Here is a 19,540-nt window from a genome sequence, read left to right as displayed (position 1 = left end):
ACCCCTCTTCAGCACAGGTCGCTCCAAAGCCCACCTCTTCAAGGGTTTGGCTGCTGCGTATCAAGCCACCGTGAAGAAGAGTTTTGAGTCCTGCCCTTCAGAACTGAGATCACAGAAGTCCGTCACTTGACACATAGCGAGTGGGGCAGATAGACCAAATCCTCTCCTGCCTTTGAACTTCAGATCACAAATCAGCCAGGGACTCCCTATTAATGACAAAAAACATCTACTTCCCTCCATGTTTTATTATTTCAGACTTGAACATTCTCAGCTTTTGAATTAAATGTCATTCAAAATGGAGAAAGTTATTCTGCCAACACTATTCCTTCCCTTCAAAAACCACCTCAGTAGAAAAAAAAAAGAGCAGAAAAAGGTACAATCCAGTCAGCAAGTATGCCCTGTGCCCAGTCTGGGGCGAGCCAGGGGCACGGTACAGCTACTTTTCAAAGAGGTGACTCTGGGCATCGCAGGGCACATGTCTGTTGCTTTCTGAGGGGCACAAGAAGCCGTTCAGGTGGGAGGCCGTCTTTTGGAGAGAAGCAGGCCAAGCCACCATGGAAGAGGAGCGGAGATGCTTGGTGCAGCCCCAAGCCTGCCGTGTCTTGTACTCCAAGAGCATGTGGTTCTGGGGTGGGAGCCCCACGCAAGCCCTGATGCAAGACAAAAACAGAGTGGGAAATCAGTCAAGACCCTCTCAACAGAGGGGATCTCAGCAAAGCCTGAAGCAGTCCAGCCAGGAAGCAGAGGTGGCAGCAAAGCCAAAAGTGGGCCATCAGCCAGGGCTTTTTTTCTGGGGAAAGAGGGGGCGGAAGTCAGTGGGTTGCCCTCGGCGAAAATGGTCACATGGCTGGTGGCCCCGCCCCCTGATCTCCAGACAGAGGGGAGTTGAGATGGCCCTCCGCACCGCACTGCGGAGGGCCATCTCAACTCCCCTCTGTCTGGAGATCGGGGGCGGGGCCACCAGCCATGTGACCACTTCCAAGCGGTTCCGGAACTCCATTCCCCCACATTCCAGCTGAAAAAAAAGCCCTGGCTGTGGCTATCCCGAGCAATGGTGAGAGGTGAAAGTTACCCAAGCAAAGATGCCCAATGACCCAAGGAGCAAAAGAGCCACTTGGATCTGCCGAGTCCAATTAGTACCTGTTCATACAGGCAAGAACCAGGCCAGGCTCCAGAAGGTAGAAAATGCATTAGCTGCATGGTAATTCATAGTGATCAACTGACTCTGCTCAAAAGCCCTGCAGCAAGAGACCCGGCCGTCTGGTCTGATTTGCAGGGCCTGGCTTGTGTTAAGATTTTTACCCCATCTTTCTAGGAAATAAAAAAATGGCCAACTGGCTCATTTTATAAAACTCAAACGACTAATATAACAAAAAGTAAAGCAGCTATAATTAGCGGTGGCTAGTAATTGAGGGCAGCTTTACGGAGCATTCATGGTTAAGAAACAGCAGAATGCAACCAAAAAAAACAGAAGCCCCTAGTAAAGGAGAGGAGTCAGGGAATAGTCCACTGTGACCCCCAAAGTGTTCAGGAAAAGCTCTGTGGAGAGGCCATGAGTGAAGAGGCCCAGCAGGTTTCTTGGGGCAGGGAGTCCCACCAGCTGAGAGCAAGAGACAAAAAAAAAAAAATCACGCAGTCATGCTTATTCAGCAAATGACCAAAGCACACGTGTGAGCTGGCTTTTAACTGCTGGAGCAGAAGATGGGATCGTTCACACAAATACAGACCCTTTGTAACTTCTTCAGTAGGTTATTCAGGACAGATCACGAGACTTCAGCTTGAGCATGTTTTCAGAACAGTGGCACCTCATTCAGATTCACACAAGTCTTTGGTTGCATTAGGTATGTTGGGAACTGGGAAGCTTACAAAGAGAAGGCCCCTGTGGTGCACAGAAGCAAGAACTGGGTCTGACCCCAGTAACAGTCTGGTTACATGGGGGGGGGGGGACACAACCCACTCCTCTTTCTTGCCCATTTTTCCTTCTCTGTGAAAAGGAGTCACAGTGGAGGAAAGAGAGGGGCACTACTGACCTTGTTCTAGTTAAAGCTGGTTTAAAAGGGTGCTGAGCTGCTCTGGGCCAGAGCTACCAAGGCACTTACCTGAAGAGGTTTTCAATAGCAGCCCGCTGGCGGAAAAGGGCGTTCACCACAGGGGTGCCTTCAGGCACAAGGGGGGCCTTGCAGAGGAAGCCAAGCAGCGACAAGACACTATGAAGGGGCTGCGGCTCCGTCTCGCCTTCAACCGCTACCCGGATCCGTTGGCAGAGCTCGGCAAGGATCACCAGGTCCAAGATGATGGGAGCGGCCAGCAGCGAGTCCTGCGGAAGGAGAGGCCGTCACAAAGCACCCATTCAGTTCTCTCTGATCAGAATCTGATGAGACCAACATTGCCGCAACCACTCCTACCTGCCCCCCACTTGGTGGGCGGAATGGGAGTGAACAGCCCTGTGGCCTCAGCAGAGCCACATCTGCACCCTCTGCCCCGCCCCTGCGTATCTCTTCACCTACCTCACAGGTGTTGTGTATGACAATGGTGTTGGTGCCCCCCAAAGCGATCTCGGACGTGTATTCATCCAGGGCCCGCTTGCTGTCACCTACGTAGGGCACGTACTTGATGACCACCTTTGGGGGTGCAAAGGCGCTCTGTGAGCCAGGCAGAGAGGGAGATGTCTTCCCCTCTTTAAGTAAGCCCCCTCACCCTCTGCCCAGCCTGTGCGTGACGTGCCAAACCCAGCAGCAGTGCCCACGCACACAGTGGTCCGGATGCTCCCCAGGCCCATATAGGATGGGGTTGGACTGCACCATGTCATCGACCACGCTTCTCTTGGAGACCTCCTTGGAGCGGAACTGCGCTGGTGCCGAGAGGTTGCAGCCATCATTGTTGCCCAGATGGTTATAGCTGACAATAGAGACAGGCTGTGGGGAAAGGAGAGAAGTGGGCTCTCACCACTGAAAGATGCACGCCCATGCCAGGCTTCTAGACCTCAAGAAAGCTAGTTTAAGCTCTGCCCTACAAGATAGAGCTACAGATCCTCGTTTAACTCTGCCACCCCTCACCTGATGCTCAGGTCAAGCATAAAGCCAAACCAGGCAGGGCAAGCTGACATCCTGTCCTCTACCAACACTTCGAAATTATACAAACCGAGACTATAGATGGCCCCTGGGGGGGGGGGAATAATCCAGGGCCTTCATATGTCCCAAATGCTGACATTTCTGAACCTGCAAGATTCAGCAAGCAGAATTTTGTAAGCTGTGCAAGCATCTACAAGCCACCAAGTGTCAACTTCTTACACTCCAAATCCACTCTGCCTCATTAACGGTTCAGTACGAGCATCAATTTCAAACACTTTCTAGAGTGCAAAATTCTGTTTGCAACAGAGAAGAGGGAAGAGGTGTGAGGGGAAATGGTAGGCTGAACTCAAGGGAGACATGGATTTTATTCGATAATAATACACTACAGAAGCTTTAAAAAATATTATCCCCTTTCCAAATAGAGCACGGTTTCTTGCCCCTGTGATGGTGTAGGATGCTAGGTGGACAGTGTTAGAGATGTTTCTGTGGAACGGACTCAAAGGGTTGCTGTCGGAGATCAACTATCTCCAGAATGGGAGCTATCTTGCGGGGTTCCTCAGGGCACAGTCTTATCTCCCATGTTATTCAACCTCTATGTAAAGCATTTAGGAGAACTCATTCACAGCTATGGAGTGAGATGTCACCAATATGCAGATGACACCCAACTCTTTATCTCGCTATTCCAGGTTCCCACAGGATGCAGTAGAAATTTTGGATCTTTGCCTGACAGCTGTGGTGAAATGGCTGAAAAATAACAAATTGAAATTGAACCCAGCCAAGACTGAAGTGATGCTTGTTGGGACGGCAGAGATCTTGAAAGACATTGTACTCCCCACTTTCGATGGAGTTTGTCTGACCCTTGCAGACACGGTTAAGAGCCGTGGCGTTATACTGGATCCAATGCTACTACTAGAAAAACAAGTTAAGGCATCCACAAAAAATGCTTTCTACAACCTCATTCTAACCTGGAAGATGGCTTCTTACCTCAATGTGGCCGACCTGGCCACCTGGATCCACGCTATGGTAACATCAAGACGTGACTATTGTAACACACTATACATAGTCCTCCCATCTAACAGTGAAATCCTAAACAGAATTACCAAAGTAATTCTGCTTAGGATTTCACTGTAAGTTAACTAGAAGACTCCAATTAGCACAAAATGCTGCAGCCCAACTGTTATCAGGAGCGAGCAGGAGCATCACCCCCATTCTGCAGTCCCTCCATTGGCTACCTATCCGTTACTGTGCTCAGTTCAAGGTACTGGTTATCACATTCAAAGCTCTTCAGGGCCTTGGGCCAGCATACCTACAAGACTGGCCCCCTCCCTATGTCCCTCCACAGAAACTTCACTCATTTGAACAGGGTCTCCTGCAGGTGCCATCCTGCACATGGGCAAAATCAACAGCAGCCCGTACACAGTGCTCTGTGGTGATGCCTACCCTGTAGAATGGCCTGCCTGAGGAGGTCAGGAGAGCCCCCACCCTCCTGGCTTTCCACAAACAATGCAGAACCAAATTATTCAAAAAGGCTTTTGTATTGTAGGGAGGGGTCTCAGATGCTCCGCTAATGAGTTAGGGACCATTGACTTCCCCCAGAGACTTCACCGCTATGTTGCCTTACATACTACCTGTTGCTTTAAATATGTGCTCCTATGTCAGCCCTAGAATTGCTTATGCTCTGTTTCAGCATTTCTTCAACTCTGTATTGGATTCTTCCTAATGCGAGGGTCTTTGTAAACTTGTGTTTATTTACCCTATGACATTATTTATGAAACTGTCCTTGATACCGACTGTACTAATCTCACACTGTGTAATCCACCTTGAGTCTCAGTGAGAAAGGCGGACCATAAATGGCATAAATAAACAAACGTACCTTCCAGTAACCTTCCTGAATTAGCACTGCAGGCACTCTGCTTTTTAGCATGTAGACCCTTTCCCCCCATTCCCCTAGTTCTCATCTTCAGAGAAAATTATATAAAATTTGGACACCCAGGTTGCCACAAAGGAAGTTGGCCTTTAAAGAGTGAAGTTCAAGACCCTCAGGAGCACTCTTAAGGACTCTACTACTACTACTACTACTACTACTACTACTACATTTGATTTATATACTGCCCTTCAGGACAACTTAATACCCACTCAGATTGGTTTACAAAGTATGTTATTATTATCCCCACAATAGCAAACACCCTGTGAGGTGGGTGGGGCTGAGAGAGCTCCTAGAAGCTGTGACTGACCCAAGGTCACCCAGCTAGCTTCAAGCAGAGGAGTGGGGAATCAAACCTGGTTCTCCAGATTAGAGTCCCGCGCTCTTAACCACTACACCAAATTACACAGGGTCACTGGATCCACACAGCCTCTTTAGTGACCCCAGAAGTGGGCACTGTCCACCTATCCAATGGCCCACTCCTTGTGTCCCATCCTCACTAACCTTAAGCCCCGAGCTGACCAGGAAATCCATCAGGACAGACTTGAGCTTTGTTTGGCCAGACTTGAAGTCATCACCTGCGATGAAGACACCTCTCTGAACAGCGAGCTCCACAACCCCCGGCACAAAGGTGTTTTGTGGGGAGCCATTAATGTAGGCACAGCCCTCCAGGATGCTGGCCACAGCAAACAGGGTGGAAGGCGACACCTCTAGGCCATGCTGGGGGGAAACAACAACAACAACAACAACAACAACAACCACTTCAGAGGGCAGCAGACTCTCTGTTTCCCAGGCCAGCAGGCTGCCTCAACCACATCTATTGTAAAGAGTCCCAGCTGCAGCACCAGGCAGCTTCTGATCAAGGCTAGACAGAACAGAGACCCGCATTTTGCAAAGTTCTGCTCTTCCTTAAGAGTGCCGTGGTCAGGAATCATGCCAGTTAGAGAGAAAGCCCTTGAGATCTGCAGCATGCTTCAGGCCCACTGTGTTAGCTCTGGAAGAAGATCCAACTGGAGAGCAGAAGAGACGGGTGAGCGTCTCACCTCAATGGCCTGCAGCAGGTGGGTCGCTGTGTCATTCACACCAGGCTGCATGTCACAAAACCGCTCTGTGTTGGCTGTCCATAGAACGATTACTCTGTCTATGCCATTAGAGCTCTTGAAGTCCTGAATGTCACGGCGGACCTGAGCCATCTGGGGAGGGGAGAAGGTTTGCAAAGTTTTAGGTTCCTGCCACAAGCTATACTGTTTTGGGTGGTTTGGGCCCAGCCGGTGTTGCAGAGCGGCCCACAAAGAGTCCACTGCCACAGATGACAGCCTGAACTCCTAAGTGCTCATTAGAAGCTTTTCAGCATTTCTAACCATTCTTTGGCATCATCAACTGAACTTTTAGGCCCAAATCTCTTCCAACAGAGCAGAGGTTAAAAGAATATGTAACAAATCAGAAAGCCTTTCTGGATCGCCCTTAGCCTACACTACGCAACTTTTTTTACAAGCCCAAAGAGAGAGAGAAAGCGTCCCTCTGTTCAAAAACTCCTCACCCACAGCAAGCCTCAGTTTCCCATGATGAAACAGAAAGATAAGACCAGATTTACCTTATGCATTTTCAACACTTTGGAAAAAGCACCAGATAAGAAGAAACATTCCTTAATAAAGTCTGGGATTAACTAACTGGGGAGTCTCAAACGATTTCCCACCATGAAACTTCCAAGTCATTTCCAAGCAAGCTCCAGAAAGAAACTTGCTCTTCTGCTGTGGAAGGATGCCCTTTGTAGCTAGGGCTGCCCGCTTCAAGTCAGGAAATTCCTGGGGATTTAGGTACGGAGCCTAAGAGAGGGACCTCACCAGGGCATAACATTATAGAATCATAGGGTTGGACGGGACCTCCAGGGTCATCTAGACCAACTGCCTGCCCAATGCAGGAAATTCACAACTACCCCCCTCCGACTGCCCCGGTGACTCCTGCATGATGCTCAGAAGATGGCAAAACACCTCCAGGATCCCTAGCCAAACTGGCCTGTGGCAAATGGCTGCCTGATCCCAAGGTGGCAATTGGCATTACCCTGGGCATGTAAGGCCACGAGCACTAAGCACTGATGTAACCCTTCCTGCCCGCCCTCTCATGATCTGCCCAGGTTCACAGACTCAGCATTGCTGTCAGATGGCCATCTAGCCTCTGCTTAGAAACCTCCCAAGAAGGAGAGCCCCCCACCTCCCGAGGAAGCCTGTTCCACTGAGGGACTGCTATAACTATCATGAAATTCTTCCTAATGTTTAGCTGAACATTCTTTTGATTTAATTTCAAGCTGTTGGTTCTGGTCCGACCTACACCTTCCAACACAGCCATTTTCTCCAGGGGAACTGATCTCTTTGTCAGGATGTAATTCTGAGAAATCTCCAGGCCCAACCCTATAAAGACTTTCAACCCAAAAGGGCCCTTACCACCCCTGTCCCAGCTGATCCCTCAAAAATTTGCCTATAAGTTGGGACGGGGGCATAGCTCACAGGTACAGCCCCTGCTTTGCATGAAGAAGGTCCCAGCTTTAACCTGCCCAAGCCCACAGCCTGGGGTCCCACAGAGCTGCTGCCAGCCCAAGGCCATGGGTCTGAGGAGGCTCAACCCCGTACTTCTGCAGCACCCACCTGTTCAGCCTTGGTCCCCGTCAGGATGTTGTCTGCCCTTGTCTCCTGGTTGGCGGCAATAAACTCAGGGCTGTAGATGGACGAGCGAGGCTTCAGGCCCTCCATAAACGGCCGGAGTTGCTGCTGTAGTGGCCAGTCCAAGACCTGGGCTCTCTGCATGGCGTCTGCCAGGTTCATGGAAGAGATGTCCCACCCTAGTGGGGGAGAAGGCAGACCCTCCAAGCAATCTGCAGCTGGGCACAGCCCCCCAAAACCTGGACTAACCAGCTAGTTAGAAGCCGAGCTACCCACCAGTTAAAAGAGAAACAGAGGTTTACGCTCTACAGAGCTTCCTTCTTATTTACACCTTGCTGACTAATGGGAGCTGGTTCTTGAAGGCAGCCAGTGGCCTCTCTTTCTAACTTCCAAATCCTCCTTTTTCATTCCGTAAAAGTACCAGAACCGAAACCACATTAAAAATATAACGAAAAGTGCGCAGATGCATGGCCTCATTCACTGTTTCATTAATGGGAATTTTCTCTCTGCAGAGTTCTCATTAGCAGTGAACCTGCCAATCCCAGCTGGCAACCTTCCTTCTTGAGGCCAACAGCCCTCCCACCCACAACCAGCTGCAACCCCTTTCCTAGCCCACCCGGCAAGCCCTGCACCTACCATCGAAGACGATGTCATTGGGATGAACCATCGGGAGGAGGTCCCGGAAGGGAATGTAAACTTCTCCGGATGGGCCAGTGCCCAGGGACACGGTGGAGGCTTGTAAGAGGGACCCATAATAGTTGGCATGCTGGGGGGCAGAAGGAGAGAGCCTGGCATCAGTGCAGAGACTGGGAGGGGGGAGGAAGGGAATTAGCCACGTCATGCCAAGAACATTTCTCAACAAAGGAGAGACTTGAGAAAGTGTTGAGCTAGCATGACGTAGTGTCGGACTAGCACCCAGGAGAAGCAGCTCACGTTTCCACATTGCTTACTGCATGGTCCACTGCTTACCTGTTCTCTCTCTATCTTCCCTGCCTCATAGGACCATGGTGAGAATGTAACGGAGGAGGGAGAAGCAGGCGCACCACCCAAGCTTCCTTAAACAGCTACCAAACCAATGGCACCACACACAATTGCAAGGAGCCAGGAAGTGACAAACTGGCTCAACTCACGTCACAGTCAGGCCAGGGAACAAAATGCCCTGAGGCGGGCTAACAAAAATAATAAAAAACAAAACACCCTTTTGTGCTTAACCCTACAGCCGTAAGACAGAGCAAACACTTTTTAAATATACTTGGGAGGGGAATCTGAAATTTAATTTCCTCCTTGGTGCCCATCACCCTGGCTTCTTGGCATGTAATTGTGGGATGGAAGTGCTAGGCTAGGCTCTGGGATTTTGAACTTAAATTTCCCACAGAGGTTCAGGCCTTCCAGCCTCCTGGAAGAAGCGAGCCTCAGCCTACCACACAGGGCAGCTGGAGGCAAAGTGAAGGACTTTAAGCCTGACAGAATGACAATTGTTAGTGGTATTCAACATGTAAGTCCTGCTCCAAAGTTAAGTGCAAAAATCCAGCCATACCATTTGACCCTGGATTACATTCTGTAAAGCAGGAGCCACATAGGGCCAAGCTAGAAGTGACAAATTACACTTGAACGGCAAGGGAACTGACTCACGTGTATTCCTCCCTGTTCACTTGGGCTCCACTCGACCACACAAGTAAACAGGGAGGAATACACGCGAGTCTGTTCCCTTGCCGTTCAAATGTCATTCGTCACTTCTAGCCTGGCCCTAAGACAGCCGGTGTGGTGTGCTGTAGTGGTTAGAGTGTTTGACTGGGATCTGGGAGACCTGGGTTCGAAGCTCACTGGGTGACCCTGGGCCAGTCACACACTTTCAGCCTGACCAACCTCACGGGGTTTTTGTGAGGAGAAAATAGAAGAGAGAACAGTATAAGCAAGCCACTTTGGGTTCCCGAGGGGGAGAAAGGCAGGGTATAAATGAAGATAATAAAGAAGGCTATAGAAGTTGCCCCAATAGGCCAACCGTACACAAGAAGACAAGCGCCCAGCCACCTCAAGCCAACCAACCCTAACCCAAACATCACAGGGTGACTCTGCCCTATGGGGAGGAGCCCAGAGGGAGGGAGTTCTCCAACAGAAGGGGCCACTCCTGAACAGGCCCATTGCCCGGGCCTCTGTACCTTGCAACTACGGAAAGCCAAAGAGAACATGAGCCTTTAAGGGTTTGGGGTGCAGAGATAAGGAACAGCCCTTCTAACAGGCAAATGGCATCTGCTTACTCACCTTAGTGCCTGTCTTAGTCATCCAGGAGAGCCCCAGTCGATTGGCCAAGACGGCTGCGGTCACTGTGGTGCCGTTGTTCCCACCCCAGCCAACCAGCATTACACCCAGCTTCGGAACATTCCTCTCCGTGCGGAAGGTGAGTGCAGTGGAGCAGGGCTTCACCTGTGGACCGACCGCCCCCCCCCCCAGACACTGTAAGCCAAGGAGGGTGGAAGGGTCCAGCAATAGCACCATGCTCTTAAAAAAGGGCAGAGTTAAGGGCCTGCTAAGAGAAGCCGAGCCAACGGGGCCGCTTTCATGCCACAAGGATTTGGACTCTTAGTTCCTAGCAGCAGCCTCCAGCCAAGCTAACTCCCCCACCCCCAAGCCGCTCTCCTCCTCCCTCCTCGCCTCACCAGGGAAGCTCTACTTCTGCCACAAAACAGAGTTTAGGTGGCGCTACTCTAGCCCCTGTCTGATTATGAAATATCAAGTCTGCTTCAGAACCTCAGGCTTTTCAGACAAGCAGTGAAGGATTGTCTGCATTTCGTGTCTAAAATGAGTTTGGTTGTTGTGGGTTTTCCGGGCTGTATTGCCGTGGTCTTGGCATTGTAGTTCCTGACGTTTCGCCAGCAGCTGTGGCTGGCATCTTCAGAGGTGTAGCACCAAAAGACAGAGATCTCTCAGTGTCACAGAGTGGAAAAGATGTTGGCAGGTCATCTTTTCCACACTGTGACACTGAGAGATCTCTGTCTTTTGGTGCTACACCTCTGAAGATGCCAGCCACAGCTGCTGGCGAAACGTCAGGAACTACAATGCCAAGACCATGGCAATACAGCCCGGAAAACCCACAACAACCATCGTTCTCCGACCGTGAAAGCCTTCGACAATACATTCATGGGATCCTGACTGCAACTTTACCCACATGCAAACTCTTACCTTAGTGATGCCCTCCTCCTGGCACACCTGAGTAGCGCTGTAGCTGTATTTGGCCTCAATGAACTCTGGAGTGTAGGTGACGTTGGGGCTGTCTACCACAAATGAAGTAGCCATGGTGTGTGCTCTGGGCAAGGCAGGGCAGAAACCAAAACAAGAAAAAAGAAAAATAAAACCAGGATGCCTGCAAGCTCAGCATTTCCCCCAGGCTTCTAAACTGCAAGACTCTGTTTCCTCCTGAATCAGAGGTGGAGGCAGGCTTCACACCGTTCTCCACCATGCCCCTCTTGAATCATTGCTCCAATTGAAGAGGCAGGCAAGGAGCTCAGCGCCTCTGAAGGGGGGAAACTCTGCATCAGGAGCACCAGTGCAGAAGCAACAAAATCACCCCCTTAGGTAAATTGGAAGCAGGCCGGGCTCGTTCATCAGCTCATGCAGGGATGTAACAGGCACCCTCCCTTAGTAGTTCTGCTTGCAGAGAGAGCTACTGAATAGAGGCCAAATTACAGAGGAAGACTGGAGGACGGCAAGCTCGATAATGAATTGCAGAGACACAGCAGGCAGCCTCTTCTGCAAGCACTCAGGAAATATGTCGGGGCTTTAAAAAAAACCAAAGCCAGACTCCCCGAGGCGCGCAGACTGGGAGCGGCAGCCGGAGGCCCGCCTCGCCTGCAGGCCAACGAGGACCCAGGCGTCCGAGCGCCCGCCCGTTGGGAAAGCCCCCGCCCCGAGGACCCAGGTGTCCGAGCCCTCCACCTAGTCCCGTGCCGCGCCGCCGCCTGCCCCGGCCCCGGCCTGAATGCAGCACCTCGCCAGCTGGGCCCGGCCCACTCCAACCGCGGCGCTCCCTGCACAGGCGCCGGTGCCGGGCTTAAGGGCTCGCCGGCGGGCCCGCCCCTCCTCAGCCCGCCCGCCCCGCCCGGCGCCGCCTCCCGCGCCTGGCTGAGGCGGCCGCCGACCTGCCCGCCGGAGCGCTCCCGGGGCCCCCGCTGCTCTCTGCGCCGCCGCCGCCGCCGCGGGTCTCCAGGAAGGCGCGCTGCAGTTGGCGCCGGCGAGCGGGCGGGAGCCTCCAGCTGGCCTCCCGCGGCTCCGGCTTGGCCTGCCTCTCCGCAGGGGAAGGGGCCTCTCTCCGCCGGCCCAGCCCAGCCCAGTCCACCCCGGCCAATGCCTGCCTTCCGCAAGCCGCCCGCCCCGAGGGCTCTTCCCGCGCCCTCGCCAAGCGCGGGGCTCGAGTCGCCGCTCTGCTAGCCTGGCGCGGAGGCAACGCGCGGCACCGCGAGCCCCTCGCCCCCTGCGCCTGGGGAGCCCGGCGGGGACGGGGGGCCCGCCACGAAGGGGCGCGTGGGGCCTCCTCCAAGCCCGAGGGGAGCGGGAGCGCGGCCCGCCAGGGCGCCTCGAAAGAGGACGCGGCGCTCATTTGCACGCCCCCCCCCCCGCGACTCTCCCCGGTGGATGGGCCTTTTGGTTGCTCAAGGGCCGACCGGGAAGGCCCGGGACCCCCGCAGCTGAAGCTGCCTTGGCAACCGGGTTGGGTACTTGCCAGCCTCCAGGTGGGACCTCGAGTTGCAGCCGATTACCAGAGATGTGGGGGGTGAAACCTGGAGAAAGTGGGGTTTGGGGAGGGAAAGGACCTTGGCAGGGCATAATTCCATAGAGCCCACCCCCCAAAGTAGCCATTTTCTCCAGGTGAACTGATCTCTGTGGCCTGGAGACCAGATGTAATTCCGGGAGATCTCCAGCCACTACCTGGAGGCTGGCAACACTACCTCTATGGCATTAGACCCTACCGAGGCCTGGCCCTCCCCCGCCTCCACCTCTGAAATCTCCAGGAATTTCCCAACCCAGGGTTGGCAACTTTAGGTGGGGGTGATCCTCAGACCACCCTGTGGACGCCTGGCCTGGCCTTTCCTCTGCATTCTGAGGCAGCCTGCTGGAAGCTTCTCCAGTGCAGAGGCCTATTGGGGGGGGGGGGTGCTTCAGGATTATGGGCCATTTATTTCTCCAGCAAAGCTCCCCTGTGCTGTGCAGATGCCGCACTGACAAGTCTCTGCAAAATCAGAAGCAAGGAAAAGGCCAAGCAGGAAACCCTCCCAGAGAGCATATGGCAGGCCCTTGAGTCACATCCCTCTCTGAGCCCCCACTGCTGGCCCAGACCTGGCAACATGGCACAGGCGTCCCGGATTGCCCCCTTTCCTGCTCCCTCTGCTGGTCCTCAAGACCCCCCCCCCATGCATCCCTAACAGTGTGTACTTAACAGCTGTCCTTGTCCTCAGAGAACCTTGCAGTAGTGGAGCCTGTTTCCCTTTGTTTCTTCAGCTCTCCACCCCCCAGCTCATCCTCTTCTCTTAGGTCCCCCAACCCACCTAGCTCCTGCTGCCAGCTCCCCTACCTTCCCCCCTTCCCAATGGACTCCACTCAGGTCTGGAGCATGCCTTGGTGGGAGCAGGGGAGAGGCTCTGATGGCCCAGGCTTGGAGAGACGATCCTGCCCGTTTTTTCTTTCCCATTCCCCTTTGAAATGCCTCTCAGTAAAACCCCAATCAGGGAACAGCTTGCAAAGGGTCCTTCCTGCTAGGTAGGAAGCAAACAGTACAGGTATTGGCCACTGTGAGCTGCCCCAGCTAAATGCATGTATTTGGGGTCAGTTGTAAGGATGCGCTCTCGTTTTTTCCCCTGACGTGTGTATAGCTTTAATCAGTTAACTGATGCAGATTAAAACACTACGGTGCATACTAATACAATTGAGCAATAGCACAGAGCTGCCTAAGAGCCTCTGAGACATCCACCCCTGTAATCTAGGCAACAGCAATATCAGGTCAGCTAATGTTAACAATCCCCATATTGCAAGCTGAAGGCATAGCAGTGTGGTGAGTTCATAACACAGGTGAGAATCCAATGGGGAGCTTCCTGTAGCCGTTGCCTGACAAATAGATGGGACGTCAGTGAATCGGGGGGGCTTGTAGAAAAATTATTCAATAATTTATTCCAATAAATGCCACTTGGCTCAGCCGTTAATTTGTCGCCAAACACACAGCCTAGTTATCAGGCAGAAATTCCACTGGTGCAGCATATGCTGGTGTGAAATAGTGTGTTTTGGCTGCTGAATTGTGGCTTGCCAGGCAGCTGCGCTAAAATTGTGCTGTCTCTTCTCAGTCCTTACAGCAACATGAAAAAATTTGGAGGGGAGAGTTATTCTACAGAGAGATTTTTGTCCCATTTTTCCTCCAAGGCTGCTGGGCTTGGCGCAGCCCTGCCCTTCTCAAGCTGAGCCGTTTGTTTCAAGTGGCATGAAGTGGTGTAGGCAGGGTGCTTCAAGAATGGCTTAGTACGAAGCATTCATGGACTGGTGCGAGGAGGGGAAGGGGAGCCTAGGATTAGCCTGGGCATCACCTGAGCCAGGGTCTCGTCCAGGGCTTCATTTGTGGTTGGCTAATTAATAAAATGTGGGGGAAATGAGATCCAAAGGGATCATGGCCTGGTTTCTTTTCAGTCTCCATCGTACTGCTATACTTTCAAATATTGTAATCGGCTCTGGGCAGGATTTGAGTCCAGTGATAGCCTAGAGACTCATATAGTCTCTGGGGTCCCTCTGGACTCCAATCCAGCTGTTCTGCTGCAGACCAATGCCGCTGAAACAGCGGTCTCAGCATCCTCGGTAGGCAGTGGTTTGAATCTCACCTTTGGCACAAGTCCCCAAACTGCTCCTTGGCAAGCTACAATCCTCTCACTCCCCCTGCCCCACAAGGTAAGGATCACGACCCTGGCTGACTTGCTTAGAAAAATGGAGATGAGATGAGAACTTGATGAGAGGCAGTGTGGAGTAGTGGTTCAAGTGTCAGACTAGGATCTGGAAGACCCAGTTTCGAATCCCCACCCTGCCACAGAAGCTCACTGATGTTGGGCCAATCACACCCTCTCAGCCTAACCTCCCTCACAGGGCTGTTGTGAGGATAAAATGGAAGAGAGGAGAATGATGTGAGCTGCTTTGGGTCTCCCATCGGGGAGAAAATTGGGGTTAAAATGAAGTTAATAAATAATGGCGAAAAGCCCCTCCAATGGGCAACTGGCCAGGGTAGCTAACTGGAGCCTCGCTTGTAATTTTAATGATTAGATGTAGAGTTTTTAAAGTTTTTAATGATATTTAATATGTTGAATTGTTGTTATCTGCCCTGAGCCCGCTGATGCGGGGAGGGCGGAATATAAATGTAATAAATTCAATTCAATTCTCAGAGGCAGGTACTTTGGACTGTCAGTTGCCAGGAGGAGGTTTGGGCTCTGTTGATGGACTTCTTGGAGGCACAGGTGAGCCTGGGCGGGGCTTTGGCCTGATCTCACAGGGCTGTGCTGATGTTTGCATGTGATCGGATCTCAGATGCTAATGACAGCTGATACAGAAACCCCCCCACTCCCCATGGGATGCCAGGACTGGGATAATTCACAGGGAGAGAAATGCTTTCAAGCCTCTTGTAACGGATTCTTTGGACTGAATCAGAGGAACCCAAACCAACTATTCTTTTTTTTTGCCACTTTCCCCTTCTTTAAAGACCTGCCATTTCAACAGATTACCATCAACCTCAGTATCTAATACTATTATTAATGTTTCGGCTAAAAGATAAGCTATCCAGAGTTTGCCTGATAGTATGGTGTTTATTTAAAAAAACAGAGGGTTAGCCAAGTTAGTCTGTAGTTGCAAAATAGTAAAGAGTCCATGCGCCTGATGAAGAGAGCTGTGGTTCTCAAAAGCTTATGCCACAATAAAGTTGGTTAGACTTAAAGGTGCCACTGGACTCTTTACTATTTAAAAAACCACATTAAGAAATCAAAGCTTCTAATCAGGAAAGCTTACAAGGAAAATGAATTAAAATTTGAAAAATTGGGCCCCTTAATATTCGTCTCTTTGCTTCCACAAAGGCAAGAAAATTGTATTTGAAAGGCAAGTATTTGTTTACCTCTTCCCCCAAATCATTATTTTGGCATCTTGATTTTTCAATCACCAGCTTCAGCTTTTTGGAAAGGGAAAAAAACAACAGCTAAATGCAATCTTTACTCTTCAGGGGTCTGGGAACAGTTCCTTCTTTGAGGCCCTTCTGCCTGGGGCCGGCCCTCCCTCCAAATGCACAACAAAGCCGTGCATACACAGTTTGGATACAGAAGAGAACAAGCCTCCCCTCTGGAATTCCCAAACCTCAGCAAGTCCTGAGCTACAAAAGTAACAACTCTTTGTCTGGCTTATTCTAGGCATCACTGGGCCATGCCAGGCAGTGCCAAGTGGGTACATTTCCACTGGATCACCAACAATAGCCTTGCCCTGGCTTGTTGGTTGGGAGCCAATAGATGTGCAATGGGGAAAAATACAAATATTTTCAAATACTCTTTCTTCCCTTTGACATGGCAACAAGGAAAGGGAATTAAAGGGGCTCTATCCACATATAGGATCATTCCTCCCTCTCACACACACACTATACCCTCTCTAGTTTTCTGGCATTTGTGCTTAGCACGTTCAAGTTTTAATTAAGATCCAAGTCCAGTTGCATCTTAAAGATCAACTTGATTTTCCAGGGTATAAGTTTTCAAGCTTTCTGTTTGTTAGAGAGCTTTGACTCGTGAAAGTCTAAAAATCTAGTTGGTCTTAAGGTGCCACTAGACCCAAATCTTACTTTTCTACTACTGACCAATATGGCTAGGTACCTGAAATTAACATTTTATAAATTAACTTTGTGATACACAGTATTACAAGCACTGAAAACTTTGGTTTCTGGGCACATATTTTGCTGTTCTAAAAAAAAAAACTGTGGTACTTGCACTACACAAGTGCACAGCCTGTGGCTTGGAATCCCACCCCCAGCACAGGTGGTTATGGAGAAATATAATCAGCCCAAGTCAAGTAACGGCCTCTCTCTTGTTTTTATTTTTTTACTAGCATGCTTGAAGAAAACTACTGTTCCCACAAAAATCTCACCATGCATGTTTAAAAGCGAGCTTCTAGCCCTCATGGTTTGCAAAAGAGATTTGAAAACCACAGTAGTGCTTCTGGTCAATGTTTTGAGTCTAGAACGGGGTTATCTTTTAGATACTCTGGCCACAATCTCTAACAAATTAATTTTCTTTATTTAAACATGTATAGCCTTTCTGACACTGAAAAGCTCATACCCTGGAAATCTAGTTGGTCTTTAAGGTGCTCCTAGACCCAGATTGTACTAACCTACTACAGACCAACGCGGCTACCCACCTGAAATGATCATATCATAGAACAGGGGTGGGCAAATTGCGGCCCGTGGGCCACATGCGGCCCGCTACAGAGTTTTTTGTGGCCTGCCAAGACAGTCAGAAAAATCCGCCTTGAACCGAGATTTCCTTCCTGTGCGCGACCGAAGATTCATCTCGTATTTTCCACTAGGACGGCTAGTGGATGTGCTTGCAGCTATAGATGATATGAAATTAGCACAATAAATAAATTGAATAAAACTACCACTATTTTATTTAATTTATATTTATTGATTTTTATGATACAATTTATACCTTTTCTGAAATGCAAAGTTAACTAATGAATGCAATCATTTTAAAAGGTGCGGCCCTCCGCTAACCTCCGCTCCCACAAAGTGGCCCCCGAGCCAAAACAATTGCCCACCCCTGTCATAGAACGTCCTTGGGAGGCCCCCCCCCCAATACGCACAAACAAATACTGTATATATTATATATACTAGATTAGTTTTCTGCTTGCGTTGCCCATTCCCCAAGAAACTCACCTCAGGGAGAACAAGAGAAGCTCGCTAAGGTATAGTGGGAGAGGCCTGGGTACTCCAGTAAGACTGGGGGGGGGGGTGCCATTCTAATACATAAAATTCTCCACATGGATGTACTTGATTCCAGAGCAGACATTTTCCCTATGGTTAAACAAGAACAACTCACATTTGTGCTGGCCGACATCCATGAACCTAATGTCAAAAGTCCCTCTTTTTTTTATGCTGTTATGGTAGTTCTCCAAGAACTTGGGCATGGTTCTGTGATGGTGCGCGGGGACTATAATATAGCGATGGAGCCTTCCTGCGACAAATGTGGTGGGGATTTCCTTACCCAAAGCTGATCCAGATCAACCCTGCAAAGCCATATGCTTGATAACAGGTTTCCATGAAGTATGGCGCTTACTGCATCCATTAGACAGAGCGTTGGGTTTCAGCAGGGCTTTTTTTCAGGGGGAATGCGGAGGAACGGAGTTCCGGAACCTCGTGAAACTGGTCACATGGCTGGTGGCCCCGCCCCCTGATCTCCAGACAGAGGGGAGTTGAGATTGCCCTCTGTCTGGAGATCAGGGGGCGGGGCCACCAGCCATGTGACCAGTTTCTTTGAGGGCAACCCACTGAGTTCCACCACCTTTTTTTCTAGAAAAAAAGCCCTGGGTTTCAGTAAGTGTTTCCATTTCAGTCATGAAAGAGTTAAACTATTTGTGTTACTTAATTAGTAAACTTACTTTGCATGTAATGACTAGGGCCTCCAGCAAGGATTCCTGCCATAGAAGGGGGAGTCTCTAAGCATAATGAAGTAGAATTAGGATTTTCTATTGGGCAACTTGTTTATTGGGGTGGCAATTAAGTGATGCTATATACCAGGGGTGGACAAATTGCAGCCTGCGGGCCACATGCGGCCGGCTACAGAGTTTTTTGTGGCCCGCCAAGACAGTCAGAAAAATCTGCCTTGAACCGAGATTTCCTTCCCGTGCGTGACCGAAGATTCGTCTCGTATTTTCCACTAGGACGGCTACGTCAATACGCATGCGCAGTGTAGATACACGCTTTTCCGGTTGATCTGGTTAATTTCAATTTTGTCTTTGCAACAGTAAAACAATAAATAAATTGAATAAAACTACCACTATTTTATTTAATTTATATTTATTGATTTTTATGATACAATTTATACCTTTTCTGAAATGCAAAGTTAACTAATGAATGCAATCATTTTAAAAGGTGCGGCCCTCCGCTAACCTCCGCTCCCACAAACTGGCCCCCGAGCCAAAACAATTGCCCACCTCCGCTATATACTGAAGTTTTATTGCTCTTTGTTCACTTCAGTTGTCTTTAGTCTTCAGTTCAGTTGTTGTCTTCAGTTCTCTATACTATCAAGATGTAGTCTCTTAGCAATTTATTTTCTTCCAAAGTAATCCTATTTTTATCCTTTTAGGAAAGGTATTCTTACAGAGCTACACTGAAGTGGTGTGTCTATTCTCAGTACTTCCACTGCGCAATTTTTTGCTAATTTCCTACACAGAGACTATCTATATATTCCTCAGACTCAAGAGTCAGCTCTTGATTGGACTGTTTTCTTGTCAGTGGCTTCTTGCACTCTGAAGTGCTTTCTTGCTCTGTTGGTACGTATGCTATTTCTGACCTCTCCCCTGCTTCATTGATCGTTAGTCTGGGAGATGCTGAAAAGTAATTTTCCTCTTACCTTTACCTTTAATTTTCCCATATGGAAATTAAACACATCCGTACCCCATGACGAGGCTTTGAAAAAGGGAACAGAGCTTTAAAGATGTCCTGTTGACCACATACACACTAGGTAACCTGGCCCATTTTGTGGGACGCTCTAAACTCTAATGGGCTTTATAGTTGATCAAGCCTCTTAAAGGTAAAGGTAGTCCCCTGACCCATGGGGGGATGTCACATCACGACATTTTCTTGGTAGACTTTTTACGGGGTGGTTTGCCATTGCCTTCCC

The 19,540-nt window shown here is 50.0% G+C and overlaps 1 protein-coding gene across 3 annotated transcripts; it reads right to left on the bottom strand.

Annotated features, from left to right (window-relative positions):
- Window positions 1–236: 236 nt before the first annotated feature.
- ISYNA1 (inositol-3-phosphate synthase 1) lies at window positions 237–11,906 on the bottom strand. Of its 3 annotated transcripts, none has more exons than XM_054980547.1 (11): window positions 11,789–11,906; window positions 10,833–10,956; window positions 9,915–10,076; window positions 8,289–8,418; window positions 7,638–7,831; window positions 6,039–6,188; window positions 5,500–5,715; window positions 2,751–2,915; window positions 2,508–2,621; window positions 2,100–2,317; window positions 237–650 (listed from the first exon to the last, which is right to left on the bottom strand). In XM_054980547.1, exons 2-11 carry the CDS (start codon window positions 10,944–10,946, stop codon window positions 437–439), a joined length of 1,677 nt encoding a protein of 558 aa, XP_054836522.1. In that variant the 5' UTR covers window positions 10,947–10,956; window positions 11,789–11,906; the 3' UTR covers window positions 237–436. The 3 variants fall into 3 exon arrangements, with proteins under 3 accessions (XP_054836522.1, XP_054836523.1, XP_054836525.1); XM_054980548.1 differs by lacking the exon at window positions 11,789–11,906 and adding an exon at window positions 11,638–11,686; XM_054980550.1 differs by lacking the exon at window positions 11,789–11,906 and adding an exon at window positions 11,586–11,619.
- Window positions 11,907–19,540: the final 7,634 nt, after the last annotated feature.

This window comes from Eublepharis macularius, chromosome 5 (genome assembly GCF_028583425.1).
Source record: "Eublepharis macularius isolate TG4126 chromosome 5, MPM_Emac_v1.0, whole genome shotgun sequence".
In the NCBI taxonomy this organism is placed as follows: Eukaryota; Metazoa; Chordata; class Lepidosauria; order Squamata; family Eublepharidae; genus Eublepharis; species Eublepharis macularius.
Note: the sequence above shows the minus strand (reverse complement) of the source record. Positions and strands in the feature narration are given on the sequence as shown.